At 48.7% G+C, this 26618-nt stretch overlaps 1 protein-coding gene and 1 long non-coding RNA gene across 2 annotated transcripts; both read right to left on the reverse strand.

Moving 5' to 3' along the window:
• Window positions 1-10390: 10390 nt before the first annotated feature.
• On the reverse strand, window positions 10391-12629 carry LOC127330261 (pre-mRNA-processing factor 19-like). The gene has a single exon (XM_051356530.1). The coding sequence runs from the start codon at window positions 12578-12580 to the stop codon at window positions 10397-10399; it is 2184 nt and encodes a 727-aa protein (XP_051212490.1). The 5' UTR covers window positions 12581-12629; the 3' UTR covers window positions 10391-10396.
• Window positions 12630-15978: 3349 nt separating this feature from the next.
• LOC139836085 (uncharacterized) lies at window positions 15979-24086 on the reverse strand. The gene is made up of 2 exons (XR_011752069.1): window positions 24032-24086; window positions 15979-16318 (listed from the first exon to the last, which is right to left on the reverse strand). It is a non-coding gene; the product is annotated as an uncharacterized lncRNA (long non-coding RNA).
• Window positions 24087-26618: the final 2532 nt, after the last annotated feature.

Consider the following 26618-nt stretch of genomic DNA (forward strand, 5'->3'; position numbering starts at 1 on the left):
TGGGTGTCCCGCCGATCGCGTGGAACCTCGACACGGCCAGGTTCATCCTGGGCTCCTCCGGTTGGGTGGAGTGCCTGGGCTCGGAGACGGCGAACCGCGCCGACCTGGGGACGTTCTGCATCACGGCGTGGATGGACAACCTCGTCGGGCTCCCTCGCTCCAAGCAGCTCTGGCTTGCGGAGCCCCTCGTCTTTGACGATGACGGTGATGATCTGCTGCTTCCTGTGGAGGCCATGATTCCGGAGGAAGTCGCATTGCTCGACTACGACGCCACGGTACATATCGTACGCGTGGAGGACACAAGTGGAGAGGCTGGCCGACCATCGGCAGGCGGTGGCCATGATACCGACCCAGGTGGCGACAGCGGGGGCCGAGGCTTTGGCGGCGGGCGCGGCCCTCCTCCGGACGATCGCCGTCGGCCACCGGACACCCGCGCAGGTGGTGCGCCGGCAGCTGGGGCACACTACCTCCGCTACTTCGACGAGCAGCCCATGACGTCAGATCACCTCGCAGCTTGCCTCGCCTTGTTTGGCTGGCACCCGGATGTCCTCCCAGTGGCTGATGATGACCTTGTGGTCTAAGTGGATGGTTGTGTTCTAATCTATGAACCTCTCGCCTCTTAACATGATGGATATGTGTTTCTCTTTGTTGGTTTGGAATGTGCATGGTCTCAATTCGATGGCCCATTGCGACTCGATTTTTCAAGTGGTTCTCCTCTCCGGAGCGACTGTGGTTTGCTTCCTCGAGACCAAACTACAAGTGGTTTCGCGGGCTACCGTGGATAGATGCCTTGGGAGGGATTTCGACTGCTTCTTTTTCCTCCCCGCTGATGGTACACGTGGGGGCATTCTCCTTGCTTGGAAATCAGTTGTGGTATCTCTTTCCAACCCGCATTACTCCAACAATGCCATTACCGCTAGAGTGGGGGCGCGGGGCGATGCGGGTTGGTGGCTCACCGGAGTTTACGGGCCACAGTTGGATGCGGATAAGTGCCTATTCCTTCAGGAGATCAAGGATATCCGGGACCTCCACCCGGGACCGTGGGCGATTGCGGGGGACTTCAATCTTATCGTGGATGCGGCCGACAAGAACAACACAACCTCAATAGGCGCATGATGGGCAAGTTCAGGAGGGTCTTGACTGATCTAGAGTTGATGGAGCTCTACCTCAATGGTCGCAGGTTCACGTGGTCGAATGAGCGGGAGCGGGCCACCCTCGAGCGCCTCGATAGGGTCTTCTCCACAGTGGATTGGGAGGTGCTTTTCCCCTCCTCTTTCCTTTCGGCGATGGGCTCCTCCACCTCCGACCATTGCCCCTTACTTCTGAGTCTCGCGACAGAGGCAAGGGCCTGTCGCCGCTTCCGGTTTGAGGCCTTTTGGCCTAAGGTTGATGGCTTCCTGGAGACTGATACGCGCACAGCACGCGTCCGTTGGGAACCCCAAGAGGAAGGTGTGATGCGTACAGCAGCAAGTTTTCCCTCAGTAAGAAACCAAGGTTTATCGAACCAGTAGGAGCCAAGAAGCACGTTGAAGGTTGATGGCGGCGGAGTGTAGTGCGGCGCAACACCAGGGATTCCGGCACCAACGTGGAACCTGCACAACACAACCAAGATACTTTGTCCCAACGTAACAGTGAGGTTGTCAATCTCACCGGCTTGTTGTAACAAAGGATTAGATGTATAGTGTGGATGATGATGTTTGCATAAAACAGTAGAACGAGTATTGCAGTTGATTGTATTCGATGTAAAAGAATGGACCAGGGTCCACAGTTCACTAGAGGTGTCTCTCCCATAAGAATAAGCATGTTGGGTGAACAAATTACATTTGGGCAATTGACAAATAAAGAGGGCATGACCATGCACATACATGTTATGATGAGTATTGTGAGATTTAATTGGGCATTACGACAAAGTACATAGACCGCTATCCAGCATGCATCTATGCCTAAAAAATCCACCTTCAGGTTATCATCCGAACCCCCTCCAGTATTAAGTTGCAAACAACAGACAATTGCATTAAGTATGGTGCGTAATGTAATCAACAAATATATCCTTAGACATAGCATTGATGTTTTATCCCTAGTGGCAACAGCACATCCACAACCTTAGAGTTTTCTGTCACTCCCCCAGATTTAATGGAGACATGAACCCACTATCGAGCATGAATACTCCCTCTTGGAGTTACAAGCAAAAACTTGGCCAGAGCCTCTACTAGCAACGGAGAGCATGCAAGATCATAAACAACACATAGATAGATTGATAATCAACATAGCATAGTATTCCATATTCATCAGATCCCAACAAACACAACATGTAGCATTACAGATAGATGATCTTGATCATGTTAGGCAGCTCACAAGATCCAACAATGATAGCACAATTAGGAGAAGACGACCATCTAGCTACTGCTATGGACACATAGTCCAGGGGTGAACTACTCACACATCACTCCGGAGGCGACCATGGCGGTGAAGAGTCCTCCGGGAGATGATTCCCCTCTCCGGCAGGGTGCCGGAGGCGATCTCCTGAATCCCCCGAGAAGGGATTGGCGGCGGCGGCGTCTCTGAAAGGTTTTCCGTATCGTGTCTCTCGGTACTGGAGTTATTCTCGACGAAGGCTTAAGTAGGCGGAAGAGGTAGGTCTAGGGGCGACGCGAGGGGCCCACACCACAGGCCGGCGCGGCCAGGGCCTGGGCCGCGCCGCCCTGGTGTGTGGCTGCCTCGTCGCCCCACTTCGTATCTCCCCCGGTGTTCTGGAAGCTTCGTGGAAAAATAAGATCCTGGGCGTTGATTTCGTCCAATTCCGAGAATATTTCCTTACTAGGATTTCTGAAACCAAAGACAGCAGAAAACAGCAACTGGCTCTTCGGCATCTTGTTAATAGGTTAGTGCCGGAAAATGCATAAATATGACATAAAGTATGTATAAAACATGTAGGTATCATCAATAAAGTAGCATGGAACATAAGAAATTATCGATACGTTGGAGACGTATCAGAGACGGTGGAGAATGCTTGGTCGACCGGACCGGTAGTGGCAAACCCGTTCAAGCGTTTGGCGGGGAAGTTGGCGGCGACTGCTAAAGCTCTTTCCAGTTGGAATGATCGCTTCATTGGCAACAACAAGAAGCAAATCCTGTTGGCGAATGAGCTCGTCCTCCGTCTCGACGTGGCTATGGAGTCTAGGGCGCTCTCTGTGGAAGAGAGGGGGTTTCGCCGGCTTCTCAAACGCAAGTTGCTGGGGCTAGCGTCGCTCGAGCGCACTATTGCGCGGCAGAGATCGAGGATCACGTGGCTTGCAGAGGGGGATGCCTGCACCAAATTCTTCCATCTCCACGCCAATCACCGTAGGCGGAAGAACTTTATTGCTCACATCAAAGTGGATGGTGTCCTGGAGGCCGAGCAAGAGAAGAAGGCCGATGCAGTGGATGCCTTCTACTTCAACTTGCTCGGTACGGCGCCGGAACATGAGTTCTCCCTTGACCTTGACTTTCTGGGGGTTCAGTCCCATGATCTCTCGGAACTGGATCGACCGTTCTCAGAGGAGGAGGTTTGGGCGGTGGTTTGCTCACAGGAGTTGGACAAAGCCCCGGGGCCGGATGGCTTCTCCGGGAGATTCTACGTGGCGTGTTGGCCCATCATAAAGCAAGATGTGATGGAGGCCTTCCGGTTCTTCTGGGAGGGCGACTTCAGGGGGTTACACGTGGCCAACCAGGCCCTGGTATCCTTGCTCCCCAAGCGGGCCCACGCCGTGGAGGTCAAAGATTTTCGCCCTATCAGCTTGATTCATAACGTGGCGAAACTCATGGCCAAGGTCCTCTCCTCTCGCCTGGCGCCGAGGATGCCTGAGCTGGTTGGCCCACAACAGAGTGCCTTCATCCGTGGACGTTGTCTCCATGACAACTTTCAGCTGGTACACTATACGGCTCGGAAGCTCCACGCGCTCAAGCGGGATGCTATCCTCCTCAAGTTGGATATCATGAAAGCCTTCGACACCGTGGACTAGGCCTTCCTCCTCGAGGTTTTGGCCAAGTTGGGCTTTGGCCGGAAGTGGATCTCGATGGTCGGGGGCTGCTCAGCTCCGCCTCGACCCGCGTGCTGATGAATGGCGCTTCTGGAGAGCTCATCTACAACCGTCGGGGTCTGCGACAGGGTGACCCTCTCTCCCCTTTGCTCTTTGACACGGTCATGGATGTTCTCCACCTCATGTTTGAGAGGGCGGCAAATGTGGGCCTGCTCACTGAGCTCTCGGCTAGTGGCTTCCGGCATCGCACGTCGATGTATGCCGATGATGTGGTTACCTTCATCAGACCCACCGAGGTAGACCTGCGCACCTGCACGCAGATTGTGGAGGACTTTGGGGTGGCGTCGGGGCTCCGCACCAATCTGGCCAAGTGCTCGCTCCATCCCATTCGGTGCTCGCAGAAGCAGGTGGCCCTGGCTAGTTCTATCTCCCGTTCAAGTACTTGGGCCTCCCTCTTGGGCTTAGAAAGGTGACGGCAACCCAGTTGCAGCCGATCGTGGATAGCACAGCCAGCAGGCTTCCACCGTGGTGCGCCAAACTCCTCAACCGTGGGGGTAGGACCATTCTTGTCCAGAGCACGCTTTCGGCGATCCCTGTGCATACCATGATGTCGCTCGACATCCCGCCGAAGGTTGTTAAGGCGCTGCGCAAGATATGCCGGGCCTTCCTTTGGAAAGGGCGGCAGGAGGTCAAGGGCGGTCACTGCTTGGTCGCTTGGGACAAGGTGACCTCTCCGAAGGACCTCGGCGGGCTAGGTATTTCGAACCTCCGCTTGCTTAATCTTGCTCTCCGCTGCCGGTGGGCCTGGCTATAGAAGGTGGACCCCTCTAAGGCCTGGGGCGGAGTTTAACATTCAGCCCCCCAGCCTCTGCACCGCTATCTTTGATGCGGCCACCTGTTATGTTCTGGGCAATGGCGAGCGAGCTCGGTTCTGGTCCAATCGGTGGCTGGACGGTTCGAGTGTTGCAGAGATTGCACCAAATGTGGCCAAGATGGTCTCGCGTAGGAGGATCGCCGCTTGCTCGGTGAGAGAGGGCCTGGCCGGCCAATGGCTGAGGGACTGTGGGCCGGACATGGATGAGGCAGCCCTCCCGGAGTTCTTCATGTTGTGGCAGAGGCTGGCGAACATCCAGCTGATCCCGGAGCGGGAGGACGTGTTCATGTGGAGGTGGTCGACGGATGGCATCTACTCCGCCCAGTCGGCGTACAGAGCTTTCTTTGCGGGACAGGTGAGGGCCCCCAACTCAGAGGAGATCTGGCGGTCTAGGGCGCCGTACAGTTGCAAGTTCTTCGCATGGTTGGCCTCGAAAAAACGTTGTTGGACGGCAGATAGGCTTCGACGTCGGGGCTTGCCGTGTCCGTCGGCCTGCCCGCTTTGCGATCAGGAGCCGGAGAGCTTGCAGCACTTGCTGCTGGATTGCGTGGTGGCGCGGGAGACCTGGGCATGGGCTCTTAGGTGTTGGGGTAGGGAGGAGTGGCTCCCGGACCCAGACACCGATCTGCTGGAGTGGTGGACGTCTCGGGCTTGTCCGACAGCTCACAGACGGGACATGTGGACTGCCATCATACTTGTCTTCTGGTGCATTTGGAGGCATAGGAACGACGTGGTCTTCAACGGAGCAGTGGCTTCGCACGGCGCCATTAGGGACAAAGTACGGGAGGAGTTCGAGCGGTGGCGCCTAGCCAAGCTTTTCCGTGGCACTTTCTTTGTTTTTCTTGATCCGACCATTGTACCGTGGCAGGACGGAGAGTAGGCGTGTGTTTGGGGAGCTGCCCCCTTGTGGTAGCGCAACTTTGCCATCTTGGCACTCTTCTATATGATTGATACACCTTCCAGAATGTATTCTCGAAAAAAGGAAAAAGACTACATGCAAAAACCTAGATCGACCCTAACGCCTCTATCACACCCCTTATTTTGACTCCTGTGAACCTTGATGGGCTTGATGCGTGCATCATACTGGCCACCCTAAGTGGCATATCTTACATCAATTATGTGTCTGTTTTTTAGCTGTTTCGTGGTGTTTTTCTCTATTTTGAAATGCTGGTGTAACTTCAACCCGAGGGAAAGATTCTTAACTTATCTCTGTGATTGTCAAGTGTGAACACCCATGAACTGCCATCACGTGACTTCATATTAGCAGCTTTAATAATATAATACATATTATCGTCGTGGTGAATCAACAGATGCTATGGGGTGGTTTAAGTTGGGACCGATGTGTACCGAGAGAAAAGGAGAAGAGGAGGATGGAGACGAGACTCACTTAAACACACACAAAGAGGACGATGTACTCAGGTTCAGGGCCCTCGTGAGGAGGTAAAGCTCCTACTCCTGCATGCTTCTACTATACGTTCTCAACAAGGAGCTATTGGGTGTTTCCCTTAGCATTTGGCCAGAGGTAGAAGAAGAACTAGAGGTTGAAGATGTAGCTGCCGCCTCACCGTCCTAAAACAGACAAAGATAAAGGCAAACAAAGAACGAGAGCCCTCCCACAGATGAGGAGTCGTGGTCACCAACGCCTCCAACCCAACCAGAGACAGAGCAGACCGATGGCATTGTCGGTGAGGAGGAGAAGCGGTGACGACTCTAGATTGGTTTTACAATGCCCGCCTCTCTTTTGTGGTCCTATTCCTAGTGATGTTTATTATGTCCAAATAAACATTTAAATACTGTATAAGCGAACATAGTAAATAAAGATTAATTCGTTTTAGTTTCCACGCATAACATATTTTGGCAATTCATCAACAATCAACAATCAACAATCTAAGAAACAATATAGGAAAACAAGTTTACAGTCCACCTGCCATCTAATAAAAAAGTTGACTATGCCAGAAATATTATTACTTTGTCCCGGAATTAAAGTCAACCATAACCAGAGATCGATTATCCAGTGATGCATCGACAAGGTCAATCTAACTGAAACAAGTCGGGTTTGTGAGGATTCACCCTGATCTGAATTCTGAAGAAGTCGATTGTCACCTCGTGCAAAATGAGTTCCATATCAGAGCACGCACTGGATTATAGTGTTTTTAATACTGTAACGTTCAGACTTGTGCTTGATCATCTGGAGCCGGCCGTCACCGCCGCGAACCACCTCCACGCCGGTCAAGACAGTTTGCACCGGCCTGATTCCTAACCCCCTCCTCCTCGTGTGAGAACTTCCTCATGAAGTAGGTGGCGATGCAAAACCTGCCTGAGCCCATATTCACTAGGGCACGCTCAACCGGCAACAACTCGTCAGGCCGTCTAGGTAGTCCCAGGCATGCAGGGACGAAGGAGCAGCGGAGTCCACCATGGCAGAGGCCGAAAGGTCGAACGCGCATAGGAGGTGCCGAGGGGTGGCAGGGGCCTGGATGCCGAACCAGAGGCCAAGCTCGGGGACGTACTCTGCTGCACGGTATAAGGGCAGCACCCAGCGGCCGGCGTGGCTCCATACCTCCGTCGAGGTGTCGAAGGTGTAGGTGCCGCCGTCTTTGAACGACGCGCATATGGTGGAGTTGTCGACCACCGCTGCAGCGATGAGAGGACGACTGTCGAGTGTAGCTCGGTGGTAGCCTAGACATGGCGGCGGGGACGGCAGAGGGCTCCAATACCACCTATTGTACAGCGACGGAGCAAATGCAGATGAAGCAATCCTGCAGTAGTTGAAGAACTCGAAGCTGCCATCTATGCTGCTGAGGACGTAGAGGCCGTGGTCGTCTTCGCGGCCCCAGGGATTGCCGCCGCCGTATCGGCTCCTGATGGACAAGGCGATGGAGCCGTACGGCTTGCAGAAGTAGGATCGATGCGTGAGACAGACAGACTTAGTGCTGGCATCGTAGACTGAGGTATTGCAAAAAGGGTCAGCGAACATGACGCAGTTTTCTCCCTGCTCCCGCAGGAGGGAGAAGAAGTGCATGTTGCTGGTGGCAGCAGACCTGGGTGGCGCGGAGAAGTTGATCGCCGCTGTTGGCAGCCGCTTACGGCTCGAGATCGTCGAGGGCCATCCCTCTCGCTTCTTCTTCTTCTTTGCATTTGCAGCTTCATTGGCTAATGTTGTTCCTTCGCTGTCGCGTAGAAGATGTGATTGGGGGCAAAGCTGCGTTCGCGTCCTCATCAGCCCCAAGCTTAACGGACCCGTCCTCTCCCTCGCGTCGCCCCTCCAGGCGACCGGGGTGGGCGGGGACCCTAATCCCACCGCCGCCGCCTCCCCCTCCCTCTCCCCTCCCCTCGTCGCCCCCCGAGGCCGCCGCCGGCAAGGCCGCGCGATGCCGGTGATGGGGGTGGCGGGGATCTCTCCTCCGGCCCCCCGTGCGCGGGGGTGGCCTCCGCCGCTGGGCGAGGTCGGCCCGATTCCCCCCGTCCCCTCTCCGTTGTGGCCTCGCCGGCGCTGGGAAGTGGTGGCCGGGGGCTTGGTGCCCTCCGTCGACCGGGCTGGGACCAGGACTCCAGGGCGGCGGCCTTGGGCACAGGGTGAGGCACCGCCGGCCTGGCGGCGGGCGGCTGGTGCCGATGCTGTGGTCGGCTCTCTTCGGCCGCGCAGGCGGTGAAGGGGGCGGCGGGTGTGGGCATGGTGTGGAGGTCGCCCCGATGGGCCTCTGTGACCAGATCTGAAGACGGAGGCTCCTCCTCCCAGCGGTGCTCGTCGCACCTCCCCGGCCCCGGACTTCCTCCGGTGGCTGCGGGGTGTGGTCGGATGTGGGCTCTAGACCGGGGGAAGCCCTTGGCCGACGGTGGCGGCCGTGACGTCGACGACGCTGATGGCGCTGTTCTCCTTCCTGAAGGCGACATCGAGGTGATATCCCCTCCCTCCCTGCCATATCTATCTCGGGTGAAAACCCAAAGCTTTGGTTTGGACGGTGGCGGCGCCCGGGTGGCGCTGTTCCCTCGTTGGAGGCGCCGTTTTGAGATAGTGGGTTTGGGCGGATGAGCTCGGCGGAGGTTGGTATGCATCGTCTTCGCTTACTCCTGGCAGCTTGGTCCGGTTTGGTGGTTTGTGCTGCGGGTGGCTATGATGTTCGTGGGTGGCGGCGCGGCAAGGCGAGTGCTCGGAGTCTTTCTCCATGGCGGTAACTTCCATTATCCATGCGTGCTCAGAGAGAGCGATCTACCTCCGACAGATACGGTGCCCTCCGATCAGGGGCAAGAAAGCAGGGAGCTTTCTTTGGAGGTGGGAACGGATGGTGCCTGGGCTTTGCTTGGCCTCTGGAGGTTGACGATGGTGCGAGTCCCTCTATGGCGGCCTTCTTCACCAGCTTCGATGCCTCTCTAGTTGGATCACAAGACTAGACAATGGTCTCGGAGCTCAAGCCGTGTTTCACTCTTTTTTCTTGTTTTGCTTGTAGTTTTCGGTTCCTGTTAGCTGATTTTCAGCATCTTGTATCATCTTGCCGGCAACGGCCTTATTAATTTAAGACAGGGCTACGGCCTTATTAATTTAAGACAGGCTACGGCCTCATATTTAAAAGAAGATGTGATTGGAGAGGTAGAGGCGGCACAACGAATCTAGGCTACTGCCATGCTCGTGCACCACCATGTTCAGAAACCGCTGTTTCATCGTGACCAACAATTATTCCGATATCCTGAGTCTCAGAGGGATACAGAACAAAGCAGAATTAACCGTCGACACTGAATAATATCGGGAATACTGTAGAGAACAAGAAGCAATCGGAAAGTTCATACCCGACGCAGCAAAATCCAATTCTCTGAGGAAGAGCCTCCGATTCCTAACTTCCGATTTAGGGCCGTCGGATCGCGAATTAATTGTTAATTTGCACAATCACAAACCCTGCTGTGCAGTCAAAGATGCGAATCACGCGCGATGGCAGGGCAACGCAGGCTGTCGATCGCCTTCAGAACAATGCCTCAAGCTACTCGGACACCGGCCAGCGGCAGGGCAGCAGGGTATCGATCTAATCTGCTGATCTTGGAGGCGCGGTGAGGAGACGGCCAGAGTTGGAGAGGCCGGGTTCAAATGCGGCGGCGTTGCGAGGCAGGCGCAGCGAAATTTGGCTAGGTATAGGTTAAGCGCATTGACTCGTTTTTAGGAGAGGAAAAGAAAAGAAAAACACGTATTGAAGTGTGTTCATCTCCACAATATTCTTTAAAAATGGCTCCCTAAATTTTCTTGTGCTAATGTCTATCTATCTCTTGCTGAAAACCGACATCCTTTCAAATGGAACAACAAATTTCAAACGACATATTTCATACAGCAATGTTCAAACACAACATATGGCATAGTTCTGAATAATTCAAACATCGGTGGGAAAATGGCGGTGGAGACGGGCGATCGATCTCATGCCTTCCCATACACCGCTCAACCCGTCTCGGTATAATCACTAGCGAGTCGCCATGATAAAAAAATATACTAACATAACACGATTTCTTCCTTGGTAGATGGCTAGTAGCTTTGGAGCCCAAACATCCGTAGATTTTGGTCCATCGAACCTACAGCGATGTACTTCGCGTCGACCCCAAACTTCATTGAAGTTATTTTCCCTGTTCCTGATAGATCTGGTAGTGTCTTGATAACATTCCATTTAACCTTAGGATTGGCTACCTGGTAAATCTTTATATCTGAACCACCAATTGCAAGATATCTTCCACTAAAGTCAAATTCCACAGCGTTGGTTGTTGCGTCTGAATTACAGGGAGGGAAGGTCATGAAATATTTACTAGAGCTCCGAAGATCCCAAAGCTTGACACCATCTAGAGCAGCAGTCGCTAGGAAGTAACCATTTTCAGAGAATGACATAGCAGCCACTGGTCCGACATGCCCATCAAAGTTTGCAACCTTTGACTGAGTCTTCACATTCCAAATTTTGACAACACCATCAGTAGTTCCTGTTCCAAGGATAAGACCCTCTGGATGGGATGCTGCAGATGTATAGCCCTCTTGTCCAGAAGCCTCACCAACCTGTGCTACGCAAGAACCGGTTGAAATATCATAGAAGCACCATGAGTTATCCCTGGAAGTAGTCACAAAGTACTTCTGAGACGCATGGACTGTAACAGCTTCAACCTCCGCAGTATGATCTTTCAATGTATGGATACAGCTATAGTCTCCATCCTCGCTCCCTTGCCAAATGCGAACAGTCTTATCTGCTGATCCGGTTATGAAGAGTCCATTTTCATTAACAAACTTTAAACTGGTTATCTTCTTTGAGTGACCAGTAAGCCTGCACAAAATTTCACCGGACGACCGATCAAAGAGTATTGCATCTGTATCTATACCCCCAGTTAAAATAATGTCCTGGGAAGGATGGATGTCCAGAGATAAGATGCCTGGTTCGTTCGGCTTGTTAAGTGGATGGCTGGAGATCAGAGTATATCTCTGGAGTGCATCAACTGGTGCCAGAGTTGGTGGAACCTGTCTTTTCTTAGGTTTGGTGGAAAGCCTGGTATGCCACTCTCTAAGTTCATCAATCATAACAGGGTCGATACAATGACGAATCTTCCTGCTGTCAGGATCAATTTCATGATCTGGTAGTTCAGCTTCATATGCCCTTTTGGCCCGCTCGAGCAAACAGATCAAGGCTCGAGCCGCCTCACACCTAATTTTACGAGCAGTGTACATTTCATTATAGATTTCCAGGCAAGGAGCCTTCAAGATTACATCTTCATATTTAGGTGCATCCTTCTTCAACCTCATCACCTGTGGTTTTGTGAATAGCCGTCGGGGAGCTCGGATTTTTTCTTCAGGGTAACATATCAGCTTGAGGGCGGTAGCGAGTTTAAGCAAATCCCAATCTTGAGCATCAATGTGAGATATTCTCTCAAGGTGCGTAGCTGCATGGCGCAAGGAGATGGCATGTTTGTCCACAGAACGATCACACTCATAAACGAGGGCCGCCGTCTCAATAATACGTTTGGTGACCATCACACCTGGTTTGACATTAAAGTTATGGTGATTCAGGAGAAATGCCTCCATTCCTTTACTCATCCGGAAGCGATCCTCATTAGCCAGCTCTGGGTTTTCTTCGGGCACGAAATACAGGATCCGAATCTCCAAGCCCCACATCAACTCCTGGACAGAAGGGCTGCACAGGCATTTTATTCCCAAGCACTTTTGGATGACAACTGCATAATCCTCCTTCCCAACAGCTAGTGTTTGTCCATCAGCAACATGTTTCCGGATCATCTTACCCAATGCTGGACTGATAGCATCTTTGTTAATGGCGCTGAGCTTGTCCTCAAAAGCTTGAAATTCCTTCAGCCAAACAGTATGGTCTGGCGTATTGACGAAGTCTACCCAGATATGCTGCCAGGCATCTAGGTCAAGGAGCCTGATCCCATAATAACCGAAAATCGCAAAGCCAGAGGGTGTCTCAAATAGCACCGCTATCACCCCACAATTCCCCAAAATGGCAGCGGACGGCTCCTCTGGAATCACCGCCTTCACATGATCATCATCGTCATCGTCATCGGTATCACCATCCGTCGACAAGCGGTCCCCTTCCTCCCACTTCCACAACCAGGGCGCCCCTTCCTCGATCTGCAAGGATTTCTTATTCTTCGACGCCGTCTCCTTCTCCTCCGCCGTCGAGGCCTTATCTTTCACCATATCCTCCCCGCCGCTCGCCATCAAGATCCAGATCCAGGAATGGGATCTCTTTAGGGACTCTGCGACCAGTAATATTTTTGAGAGTAGGTTTTAGGGAGCTGGGCCACTGCTCGTATTTGGATATGAAAATAAACAAAGAATTTTTTTTGCTGTGATGAGCTTGCGAGGCTTGGGCCGCCATCCGGCGAACCAAGCTAACCCCTAATCTAGCTGGGTGGGCCGAACCAGCCCGTTTGTGTTCCTCTTTTCGTCAGGCATCTTCCAGCAGGCCAATCCATTTGGTTCTCGCGCATTCGAAACCGGTCCGTGTGAACAAATAGATCGGCCGCACATGCTTAGCAGGACGATTTAAATGGACCGATCTGTTCGTCTCGACAAATCGGCCCATCAAATTTGGGGAACTGATGCATTGGTGCGGATGCTGCGCGAACAGCGCGTGTCCGTTTGGAAGCGACCCAACGACAGAAGGCTGATCAGCAACATCGTTGGTCATCAAGGTCATTGCTGAGCATTGCGTGGGCATTGATGGCCAGGGGTACTTAATCTCTGATGCGCACGGCCCGCGCCATTGCCACTCCTCTGAGATCTCGCATCGACGGAGATGAAGCTGCCCAACCAGATGAAGAACTCCTCCAACGACCGCGAAGCAGAGACCTCGTCCGGCCACCGCCGCCGCTGGGACTCTTTGCCTCAGCGGAACACTGGGCGCACCTGCTTGCTACCTCCACTCCCACAGCCGACGCAGTTGGTCGGTCCACAAGCGACGACACTGGCACCGATTCCTCCTACGCAACAACCAGCCCGTAACAGGCGGTACGTGTTGGAGATATGCCCAAGAGGCAATAATAAAAATGTTTATTGTTATATCTTAGTGTTCATGATAAAATTTTACATCCCATTCTATAATTGTATTAACCGGAAACATTAATACTTGTGTGTTTTGTAAATATAAAAGAGTCTCTAGTAAGCCTCTTGTTAAACTAGCTTGTTGATTAATAGATGATCATGGTTTTCTGATCATGAACATTGGATGTTATTAATAAAAAGATCATATCATTCACGGTGAATGATGTGATGGACATACACCCATAGTAAGCATAGCATATGATCAAGTCATTAAGTTCGTTGTGCTTCAAGCTTTAAGATACATAGTAACCTAATCCTTCGACCATGAGATCATGTTAATCACCTACATCGGATGGATGCTTTGATGATATCAAACACTACTTCGTAAATGGGTAGTTATAAAGGTGGCATTAAGTGTTCGGAAAGTATAGATTGAAGCACGTGGATCAATAGTGGGATTTGTCCATCCAAATAACGGATAGATATACTCTCGGCCCTCTCGGTGGAATATCATCCAATTAGCTTGCAAGCATGTTACTGGCTCACAAGGGATGGCATATCACGGTACGAGTAAAGAGTACTTATCAGTAACGAGGTTGAACTAGGTATAGAGATACCGACGATCAAACTTCGGATAAGTAAAATATCTCGCGACAAAGGGAATCGGTATCGTATGTAAATGGTTCATTCGATTATGAAGTCATCGTTGAATATGTGGAAGCCATTATGGATCTCCAGGTCCCGCTATTGGTTATTGATCGGAGAAGTGTCTCGATCATGTCTGCATAGTTCACGAACCGTAGGGTGACACACTTAATGTTCGATGTTATTTTAAATAGATATGGAATATGGAATGGAGCTCGAATGTTGTTCGGAGCCTCGGATGGGACATCACGAGGGGGTTCGTAATGGTCCGGGGAATAAGATTCATATATGGAAAATCATTTTCCGGGGTTCGGAAAAAGTCCGGTGTTTTGACCGGAGCTTATAGAAGGTTTTGAAAGGACCGGAATAGTCCGGAATATTATGGAAGGTTCCGGAAGTGTCCGGGACGACCCAGACTGTCTAAGGAAGTCCGGAGGGTTCCATAATAGTTGCAACCACATTGCCTTAAGGGAAAAGGAGTCTTTCCTTAATGCAATTTCGGAATTGGCAAAAGAGTTCGAGTAGGAGTTAGTTTTCGGAATCGGAAACCTGTTGGAACTCAGTCAAACCTGGGGGCAGGTTTATGGACGACCCAAGGGGCTTGGCCACCTATTTAAAGGGACCAAGGGGAACCTCAAGTCTCAGCCCCCGCTCCCCGAGTCGCAGCACCACCCTGCGCCCAAACCCTAGTCGCCCCTCTCGTTCCTCCTCAATTTGCGCCGGCTTGACGAAGCACTGCAGAAATTTCTCCTCCACAACCACCACGTTGTCATGTTGCTGGGATTCCACGGAGATCTACTACATCCGCTGCCCGCTGGAACAGGGAGAAGGACGTCTTCATCGACACCGTACGTGTGACCGAGTGCGGAGGTGCTGCCCGACTGTGGCACCGTCAAGATCTTGTACGCGCTTTTGAAAGCGGCAAGTGATTGACTAAATCCACCACGAGATTTATCTCGTTAACGCTTAGCGATCTTCGAATCTATGTTGATCATCACCTCGTTTCTACCATCTATTAGATTAGATCTTGTCTTGTTATTCGTTCTTGCGGTAGGAATTTTTTGTTTTCTGTGCTACGAATCCCTACAGTGGTATCAGAGCCGTGTCTATGCATAGATTGTTTGCACGAGTAGAACACAATGATTTTGTGGGTGTTGATGCTTTTGTTGTCTCTTGTTTATGTGTACTTTGCATCTTGCGGGATGGTGGGATGAAGCGGCCCAGGCTAACTTTACATGACCGTGTTCATGAGACCTGATCCACGCTTGACATGCAACTTCTATTGCATAAGTGGCTTTGCAGGTGTCAGTTTCTCTCACCATAGTTAAGATTCAATTTACAATTTTCAATTGACAACACTTGTATCAGCGTTGTGGTCCATGTTCGTACATAGATTGGATCTTACTCAAAAACCCTAAACCACGTAAAATATGCAAACCAAATTAGAGGCGTCTAACTTATTTTTGCAGGGTTTGGTGATGTGATATGGCCATGATGTGATGATGAATATGTATGAGATGATCATTATTGTATTGTGGCAACCGGCAGGAGCCTTATGGTTGTCTTTATATTTCATGTAGTAGTATTATTTCAAATTAGTTGTAAACGTTGCTACACGTGGTGGTAAATCTAGAACTGGATCACAGTCCATGCCCAAGACACGTAGGCCCAACTAGTATCCACTCTAAAGCTGGCCCACCCATGTGCAGTCCATGCTTCCCGTCAAAGAATCCATGTCCATCCAAATCCTAGTTAATATATCATTGGATATCCAGTGTCCATGGATTTGCTGTGAATGGATACGCCACGCGGTGTGAACTAGTGTGAACACTTTGGTGTGAACAGGTGTGAACCGGTTGGCTTAGTTTACTCTGCATTCCATTCGATGCTACCATGCACGGTCTAAAAGCCTAATTCTGGCTCTCAAGTATCAACCAGTATAATTTTATAAATGGAACAAACAAAAACATCATCTAAAATTCTCGGTACAGTAAATGAAGAAATCAGTACTACATATAGCAAAATATTTGAAATCATCTGAAGTTCTAAATCAAGCCCACTGACAATAAAACATCCAAGATTGATGCGTGGTAATAGGCTACAATCTGTAGTAGAAAATAATAGCACCGTCTTTCAATCTACAGAGTTCATGCACTAGCATCACATTTTTGACTTTTGAAGGTGAGAGCATCGCGTCAGGTTTTGACAAGCAGAGACCTTCTCCATTGTGATATATGCCTAGATATCCAACACTCCCCTGGTGAGTACCTGAAAGAAGTGATCCATCAATGCCATTGCTACTCCATTAAGATTCTTTTTTTTGAACAAGGGTAGGGTGCTCAGCACCCTAATTTCATTACTCATAGACATTGTACAGATATAAACATTGTTCCCGGTGGCGGTAATCTGTTGATTGCCACAGATACAGGACAAGTAAAGGCCCTATGAGCAGGATTATTGCAAGAACAAAGAGGTGAGACTCTAGACAGAGTCTTAGCCTGTTGTGCACAGTTGTGCGCTATGATGTTTAGCAATCTGTTGATGTGCATAATCTTTGGGTGGAGAGGCTGCATTTTGTCCTGGAACTGAACTGCTTGTCTCCTGATCTCCCAGAGGACGGCTGGATTAGTACCTCCATTCGCCTGCACTGCTTTTGCCAAGTTGAGATTGTCTGTAAAGAAGTAAGGCTCCTGCACCATAAGAGAAGAAACAATATTTGCTGCAACTAACAACCCTTCTGCCTCTGCTTGTGTGGGAGTGCTGACTGGAGAAGTCTTTGCTGAAATGAAAACATCATTTGTTTGTTGTCCATTCTGCCAAGTGAGAAATATGCCAATTCCTGCTTTTGAAGACTGCCCATTTGCTCTTTTTTTTCCAAGCTGCATCAACAAAAAAAATTGGTCCAGAATATGATAGCTCAATAGGGGTGGTGGAAGATGTGACATGTAATGCAGGATTTTTTGAATCTGCAAGCTGTTGAGCAAGGCATTAGTTCTTATAATTACTTGATTATGTTGTTCATTCAGATTGTTGAATAACTTCTCATTTCTCATCTTCCAAAGACACCAAAGGAAAGTGAAAATGTTTGGAATATTTATGTCAGGATGATCAAGAGCTAGGAGTTGAAGCACAGTAGTATGAACATTTTGAGCATTTTGAGCAATTAAATCCATTCTGAAGTACCAGGGAGCATTGAACCAAGCAGCTCTAGCAAAAGTGCATGTAAAAAACATATGTGAGTCATTTTCCTGTAGTCCACACCTGCAGCAAACGTTAGAAATATGTCTGGAATACCTTGATGCTCTTGCTGCTGTTGGGATGGCTCGTCTTATAATTCGCCAGGCAAAAGTTTTGATTCTTGGCAGCAGCTCCTTGTTATCCCAAATTCTGTTTAGTAGTCTTAGGGTTGCATCCTCAGGTGGAGTTGGCTTAGGAGAACCTGCATCAAAAAGTGCCTGCAGACATGCTTTATAAGCAGATTTAGTGTTGCATTTGCCATTTGTAGTTAGTTTCCAACAGAGAATATCAGGTTCATCAAAGGGTATGACCTTCACTGCTTTGATAGCTTCAGCAGTGTTTCTTTGAAAAAGAGTATCTATTAGTCCAACATTCCATTGCTTAGTGTGACGTATCCAAAGATCCTTGACCATGGCAGGAAAGTAAAATGAGGCTGCTGGATTATTAGGTTATCATAAATTGTTTCCCAAGAGTCATACCAAGGAGTGCTCCAGATAGATATGTTTCCTTATGAAATTTGGTAGAAAGAATTCTGCTGTAATATATGGAGCGTTTTCATAACAGAGGTCCAGTAGGCAGATTTTGGTAGATTTGATTTAGCTCTCCAAATAGCAGTGTCGTTGAAATACTTTGATTTTAGGATAAGATGAATTTGACTTTGAGAGTTTTCAGCTATTCTCCAAATGGATGTTAGAATAAGAGCATGATTGACTGCAGAGAGGTTCCTAATGCCTAAGCCTCCCTGATTTGTTGGGGCACAAATATTCTTCCAAGCAGCTAGGCATAAAGGCTTATGATCAGGGTCACTGTTATTACCTGTCCACCAGAAATTCCTAATAATAGCAGTGATTTTTGCATGAAATTTCTTGGAGAAGATGATGTTAGACATGTAGTAGACATGAATGGAAGAGAAAACTGATTTAATAAGTTCTAACCTGGTAGCATGGGAGAGACTTTTTGCTTTGTAAGTTGAAAGCTTTGATTTAAATTTTGCTAGAACAAAGTTGTAAGCTTCAGATCTGTTTTTTGCTGGCAAGATCAAAGGGTGACCAAGATGGATGAAGGTTTCATTAATATCAGGAACTGGGAAAATGTTTTAATCTGGGTTTGAGTATTGATGTTCGCAGATTTGCTAAAAATAATTCATGATTTGCCCCAATTTGGAACTTGGCCTGAGTGCTGACAATATTTTTGAAGAATATCTTTTATAGCATAGCTTTCCTGTTGAGTTGCAGTCCCAGAAATGAGTAAGTCATCAGCAAACAGGAGGGAGTGGATTGGGGGGCAATTAGGTCGAAGGGTTATACAAGTTAAGGTTGCCTGAGAAAGACCTTGTTGTAACTGAATGGATAATTCATTTATAGCAAGCACAAGTAGATAAGGTGAAATAGGGCAACCTTGTCTTACTCCTCTAGAGCTAGTAAAATTTGCATAAGATTGACCATTGATAATGACAGAGAAAGATGGGGTCGAAATGCAAGCATGAATGAGATTAATGAAATGAGCATGCAGCCCTTTACGAGCAAGGGCTAAAAGAATAAAATCCCATTCGAACCTGTCAAAAGCCTTGGCTAGATCAATTTTCAACATAAAAGCTTTTTGTTTCCAAGAAGAGAGCTGAAAAGAGTGGGTAATTTCCTGAGCAATAATAATGTTATCACTGATTTCTTCTTCCTTCAATAAAAGCTTGTTGGGAAGGGTGGATATGGTCAGGAAGATGTTCCTTAAGTCTGTTTGCCAAGCATTTTGTAATGATTTTGTAGACAACATTACAGAGGCTAATAGGTCTGTAATCAGCAGGAACTTGGGATATGAGTTTTTTTGGAATAAGAGCAATGTGTGTTTTATTTGACTGGGGGGTAAATTCCCAGTGCAAAAGAAGTTTTTAACAATACTATGCACATCATCTCCTATCCAATCCCAGGTGGCCAGATAAAATTCAACATTAAAACCATCCGGACCAGGAGAGGCATTTCTTTTCATACCTTTAAGAGTTTCCCAAATTTCTTCTTTTGTTGGAATTGAATCAGTGAAATCATTGCTTTGAGGAGGAGATGTGGGAAGTCTTGGAGCAGCCTGCTGAGTAGCTTGTGTTGCAAAAATTGATCTGAAATAGAGTACAAAAGTGTTTGCAATTTGGTCAGGCATAAAGTGGGTTATATTTTGTTCATCTTGAATAGAGACAATGGAGTTTCTTCTCCTCCTTCTTGCTACTGCTCTGTGGAAAAATGTTGTGTTTCTATCACCATCTTTAGCCCAGCTTTTCTTAGCTCTCTGCACATAGAAATCATTTAATTTAGTAGTAGTCTGCTCATACATTGTGACCAGCTGCTGTTCCTTTGTATGATCTTGTTGATTTGAAGGGGCAGATTGCAGAATTAAAATTTCTTTTTCTAAGTCTTTGAGCTCCTCCTGCAGAGGTTTTTTTCTTTTTGCACCAAACTTTGAGAGAGTTAGCAAGATGATTAGTTCTATGGTGGTAGGATCTCCCTACAGAGTTCTGCCAAGACTTTTTAGCATAGGTTTGAAAGTCTTCTTCTTTAAGCAACCAATTTTCAAATTTGAAATGAGATCTAGTTTTGTTGGCTTTGCCATTTGTAGAAAGCAAAATAGGTGCATGATCATTGAAATTGTATATTAAAGGCATGTTGTAAACTTTGGTTATAGGATAGTTCACACACCATTGATTATTGGCTAAGCATCTGTCAAGACGTTGAAATAAAGGATTGGAAGCGAAACGTCTATTTGTCCAAGTATAAGCAGGGCCATTATAACCAAGATCAAATAAACCAGCTTGCTTGATAAGGTCCTTAAACATAGCCATACGCAAATAATTTACATTATCATTACTTTTCTTAGTTTCATACATAATGTCATTCATGTCTCCTAGGCAAACGATAGGAAGGTTGCTATGGACATTTGCAAAATCTGCAACCTGATTCCAAATAGTACTGGTATAGTGATGGTAAGGGTCGCCATACACACAAACTAAGCCAAAGGAAATATTAGTGGATTTATCCTTTGCTATGGCTAGGATGAGATGAAAGGAGTCCATCTGAATAGAGATATCCAACTCGTCAGTCCACAAAAGCCAGAGTCCTCCTGATCTTCTCCTTGATGGTACTACAATACTGTCATGCATATTAAAGAGAGAAGCAATGTCTACAGCAGAGAATTTTGTTGATTTTATTTCAGAAATGAAAGTTACCTGGGGTTTTGTTGCTGCAACCATTCTGGCAAGATGGAGCATCTTAGGACTGCCTAGGCTCTTGCCCATGCCTTGGCAGTTCCAGCCGAGGGCTCTCATGGGGCCCGTGGCGCCTTGGAGGCTAGCGCCGCTTCCTGTTGAGCCACAGAGTCCTGATCACTGCTCTAAACTTCCTGCAGATCAGCCTGGCTAGGAATATTACTACTTGCATATTGATTTTGGGTTGCATCATGTGAAATGCTGATGGCTGTAGTATTACGAGCAGCAAAATGAGGAGCCATGTAGATCCCACGAGCCATTCTAGGAGGTGAGAAGTGGCCAATGCGAGAATCTTCAGTGCCTTGTGTGTCCAGGGACGGCGAGTGAAGGTCGTAATTGGTAGGATCTGCGGATAATTGCGCATTGTCTGCACCTTGGACCTAAGCCGCGGCGTGCATAGCAGCTCCTAGATGGTCCCTACGAACATCGCACACAGGAAGATTCCCATCCATTTGGCCGGCATTGCTAGCACGGCGCCAAACGGCAGCACCAGGGAAATTGAGAGTGTATCCAGCAGGAGATCGGTTGATACCTCGACGTTGAAACGGCGTTGGCGCATCCTAGCGAGACTTTTGGCTGCGATTCCCAGACGCTGCACTGGAGGGACGGCCGGCCACTGCATTGCTCGACGGCGGAGTGTGGTCTTGTGCAAATTCGCACCAATTAGGTGGTGCACAGAAGACGCTGCGTGGTCCTCGCCCGAGAATTCCTCCCTGTTCTGCCTGCTCTTCTTCTTGATTTCGCTGTCCACGGCGCTGCTGATCTCCTCCCCTCGGTGGCCCGCTCGGGGCAAGGTCGACGCTAAATCCCTCCTGCACATCGCCTTCCCTCCTCCCTGCTCCTCCCCGGGTGCACACGATCTACCGGCGAATCTGACCGGCAGAGATGCAGATCGCATCTCGTGCTTGTGGGGCTTCATCATCCTCGATGGGCAGCGCTGCTTTCTTCCGAGGCGGAAGGAGATGTGGCTGCGCCGGCGACGCCGGCCTCTTGGTGGACGAACTGGTTGGATAATGTGGTGGGTGGAGAGATTGATGTTTGGGTTTAGATAGGTGGGGACGGCGAGACGAGTGCCTGTTGTTCTCGGAGACATCGTCGGCGATGTGCTCTCCAACTTGGGGTGGCAGAGCTGCAGTTATGATAGGAGAGGCAGTGTCTCTGAAGAGGAGTTTGCCTGCAGGCGATTGTTCGAACTGGATGCGCTGTGGGTGGAAGACATCTGTACCCGCCAGGTGTTTGGAAGCTAAAGGGGCTGTGGGGTCAGGACAAGTGGTTAGGGCCTTAATGCTGGTTGAGGCTTGACCAGGCCCAACAGGTACTGGGATTTTTCCTTTATCTGGGCCAAAATTCTCCTGGATAATATTTGCTTCTTCACTGGGGGTATATGGTAAAACCCCTTCTCTCTCTAACCGCTGCATCATCTAAAACGGAGACTGTTGTTGCTGCTGGCTCTGTACGTATTCGAAGTCCATTTCTTCTACGCCTGCCTGCGTACCCTGTTCCTCTTCTCATGCTTGGAGCTGCAGACGACTTCTATCGTTGGCGTGTTGACCTTTATCTGTATTCCCACCCGAAGGGTTTTGCCTCTCCACGTGTGTACCTTGCATGGCTGCATTGTGGCCTTCCACCGCTTCCGTAGGGCTAGGTGTCACAACAACGGTGGCTTCATCTTCGTTGTGCTGAGACACCATGGGTGGTGTAGCTCGAGCTCTTGCCTTCTCCATTCTGCTCATAATTTGCGATGCTGCATTCTCCGATAACCTTCCTCTTCTTCCTTCTGGCGTAGAAAAAATATTGTTGAAAGAACTGAGCTCAGGGTTCTGAAAAGTGCTGAAAATTGGAGTACTTGCAACTGCCTTATCCATTGGAATTTGAGATTCATCAATTATCCATGTTCCATATCTCTGAAACGGGACCTGCATTGGGTTGTGATGGTGTCTGATTCTCTCGGACACTATACTCTTCCTTAAATAACACTGATCAATCGTGTGAAACATCACACCACAAAATAGGCAAATTCTTCCTATTTTCTCGTAGTGCAAGTAAGCAATACTGGGCTCTTGAGGACCAAGAACTAGCTTGATTCTGTCAAGAATGGGATTGCAGATGGTGTGCCTAACAACTCCCCAAATGTAATCAGGATGAGTGTTGATCATGGCTGTTCTAGGCTGATGCAGATCATATGGCTCTCCTATCATACTCATCACTTCAGATAGCAGCTTCAAAAACCTTCTTTGCTTTGGAATTCCATAAGCTCGAACAGAGACATAGACAAACCTGAAGGAGTATTTTGGTGGACCTCCATTCTCCACCGACTTTGCTTGCTCTATCTGATATCCTTCTCCTTCTGGGTCAGCTAGCTCAAGAAGAATGACATCTGGCCCAATTCTCCATGGTTGCTTCTCATATACCCACATCATTGAGAGGAAGGAATTGAATGAGGCTTTAAAAACAAATTCGTGAACCTGAACAATGTCACCATAATGAACTCTCCAAGCTCTTTTCATCTGAGCCTGCAAAGTTGTTAAAAAGATGTTTCTTGGCGTTGATCTGCTAGCTGCCAGCTTCATATATATTGCATACTGTTGATCCAAAGCCTGCTGCTCGTGCATCTGCTGCTGATCTGAGATAGTCATCGCTTGCAAATGTAACTCCAGATGAGGAACTTCTGGGACCTGCAACATCAAAGGATTATGAGGAGCTGCAGGGCTTCCTTCTGGCCTGATGGGCGAGGTTGGTTGCCTTTCTACTGATCCATCCGGCTAATTTGCTCTCTTCGAAAGGCCTTGGTTGTTGGCTCCTGCAAACTGCATAGCAACAAACTGATGAGGTGTTGGGGTTGGTGGTTCGTAGAGATCTGGGGTTTTAGGAGATGGAGGTGGAGATGTAGATCTTGGGTGCTGGATCATGGAGCGGAGAGGAGATGGATTGAAGAAGATTTGATGGGTTTCTCTGGCTAGGTTAAGGAGAGGGAGAGGAGCGGCATGTCGCCATACGCCACACGGGACCAAAGCTCAGCGTTGTGTCCTCCATTAAGATTCAAGATGACCCATCTACCTAATAGTATCCCTGGGTAGTATGTAGCAGCTTAGATCATTAGCCTAGATGGATTTCTTCCTTTGCGAAGACTTTAGCCGTATATATTTTGATACAGCTTCTATATACTTTGTGAGGAACAAGGTGTTTATGAAGAATGTAAAAGTCTGATTTAGGTTCTAGTAGTAAAAACCTTTGACTGTAATAAGGTTGTTGTTTCTGTAAGAAAAAAAAAGTTGTCGCTTGCAGTTGTCCTATGGTGAGTGGGAATGTGGGATGCAGCATCACAATGACACAATATGCATAGGGCTCTAGAACTTGCAGATGTAGATGGCATGCCAAACATTATCTGTAGTTAAATCTACGATGGTGATACTGTAAAAATCAAGAAAGCAGAGATATTGCAGCTACTACACAACAAAGGCTAGCTATAGCTTAACGATATGCTATAAGTAACATACCAGACACTTCTGTTTCGGCAAAAAATCTCTTGGCGAAGCTCATCAAGTCAATTATAAATTGAGAAAAAGAAAACATTAACACCAGCATGACTACAATAATTCAAGAAAGTATCAGTTTTTGTGTTTTACCATCATTTTCATCGTCGTCGTCCTCATACAAGTATTCTTTCAACCAATCTTTGGAGCATATCAGTTCTTCAGCTGTTTCAGGGTTTAGAGAACTACGATGTTTATTAATTATCATGCCTGCGGTACTGAATGTCGATTCGGAAGCCACAGATGATAGAGGAATAGCCAGAAAGTCCCGAGCCATCCTGGCTAGTACAGGATAATTCTCTACATTTTTTTCCACCACTTCAGGATGTCAAAGGATTCATCTTCCCTAAGTGGAACCAATGCATCTTCTCGATACATATCAACCTATGATCTTCTACGGCGATTAGGGCGATATTGTTGTTTGAACAAAGCAAATCCCAGCTCTAATCTGCGCTTTCCCATTAGCCTTGGGAGCATATCTGTTGAGCCTCCCACCTCAGGTGATGAGTTAATGTTGGTTCTGCGTGAAGAACTTTCCGCCATGCGTTCGTAATGCTCATAGTATTCTGTAGACCAGTAACGAACATTGGCTAGCTACTGTCGAGGGTACTCCTCGGCAATTCCCTCCGATTGGGGCTTAGGGTTGATGGAATCCTGTAGGCTGACACGAGACATCGGTGAACAGACAAGCGGGGAGAGCGATTTACCCAGGTTCGGGGGGCCCTCGATGAGGTAAAACCCTTACGCCTTGCCTGTCTGATCTTGATTATGAGAATATTGGGTTACAATGGGGTGCCGAAGGTTTCGGCTGTAATCTCATCGAGAGGCTAAGTGCTACGTCGACCTAGCTCTAGACTTTTGGTGGCTAAAGTTGCTAAGATTGATTATCCCCCTCGGCAGACCCTCCCCTGGCCTTTATATAGGAGGCCAGGTCTCAAGAAGTCTGTCCGGGTACGACTAGTTTTACAAAAGGTCTAGCTCCAAACTTTCCTTGTTCAGCTTTTGCCTTGTTCTTCAAGGGATTTTCTCCCGCACCGTCCTAGTGGCCCACCTTGCCATCGAGTATCTTCATGGGCCTCCAGTTGGGCCGCACAGGATAGGGCAATATCGGTTACCCGAAGGGTAATGCCCACGTCAGTAGTCCCCGAGTGTCTAGCCGAAGATTTTTCGGGTAGAGACTAAAGCATGCCTCCACCTAATGATCTTCTCCTTGGTTGTTCTTGTCCATCTTGTAACAACATCATCTTCTTCTATCGGGTGCGCGTCCAGCGCTCCCGATGGGAGTAGCCCCCGAGTCTAGGTACGGATGCTTGCAATCCGTGCGTAGACTCAAGTTGTGCCACTCGAACATCTTCTTCTGCCGAAGTCTTTCTGCAAGTCTTCATGGGTCATCCGATAAGTTTGCGCCAGGGCTCGTATTCTTCAATAAGGTTTCAACACGTAAGGGATAATGAGTAACGCGCCAAGCTTTGCTGGTTAACTACCGATGGCAAAACAACGTTACCCTACACAGAATCAAGTCCCTGGGCATGATCCTGGAGTGCAAAAAAAGTTTTATCGGGTGCGCGCTCAGCGCCCCCGATGGGAGTAGCCCCCGAGTCTGGGCACGGGTGCTTGCGGCCGTGTGCAGACTAGAGCTGAACATTCCCTCCTTTTCTTCAAAAATTTCTTCACAGGAATATCTTCGAGTTCACGTTTTATCGGGTGCGCGTCCAGCGCTCCCGATGGGAGTAGCCCCCGAGTCTAGGTACGGAGGCTTGCAATCCGTGCGTAGACTCAAGTTCATCATCCGATACCTTTTCTATTTCTTCGAATGCTTCCAACGGTCTTCACGACGTCACTGATGACGTTACTAATACTTTGATTTTGACTGACAAGACACGACCCATTGGGCCCACCCTGCTTCTGCATGACTTTGTTTTTAAGTAATATCCGCCTTTCTCGTACGGTTACCAAGGCGCCTCCTTGATATCCACGATCCACGATGAAGAGAGGGTCTTTTTAATAATCTGGAAGCAACGACACGTGCCCACGCAATTCTCAAGTTCCCCCCATACTTAAGATCTCTCAGAGCAGAAATCCTCAGTATTCTCTAACACCATCGTAGCGTCCTTCTTTCCTTCTTCTCTCATAACCGCTGCGCCGCCACCGCCGATTTTAGATCTTCTCCAGATCCAATCGATGGTGAAGAAGAAGAACATCATCGCCGCCGCGAGCTCCGCGAGCAGCGACGCCGCTGCCAAGGCCTCTTCCATTCTTCCGAAGAGAAGCGCTCCAGATGCTCCTCCCCTAGCTCCGGCGCCGCTAACACCGTCAAGCTCCGCGGCTGGGACTAATCCGGGAGATTGGCTGGCGTCCTCCATCACGAAGCGTGATGAAAAGAGGGCCCGAAGCCTTGGTCTAGTTTCCTCCGACGAGGGGAATGTAATTCTCCCAGGTGCGATCTCTCGGCCTAATCCTCCTGCTGGTTTTAACGTGATGTTCTTGTCGTTCTTGTATCGAGGTCTCTCGCTTCCTTCTCACAAGTTCCTTCATCACCTTCTGCGGTCCT

The sequence above is a fragment of the Lolium perenne genome, chromosome 2, assembly GCF_019359855.2.
Source record: "Lolium perenne isolate Kyuss_39 chromosome 2, Kyuss_2.0, whole genome shotgun sequence".
Taxonomy (NCBI): Eukaryota; Viridiplantae; Streptophyta; class Magnoliopsida; order Poales; family Poaceae; genus Lolium; species Lolium perenne.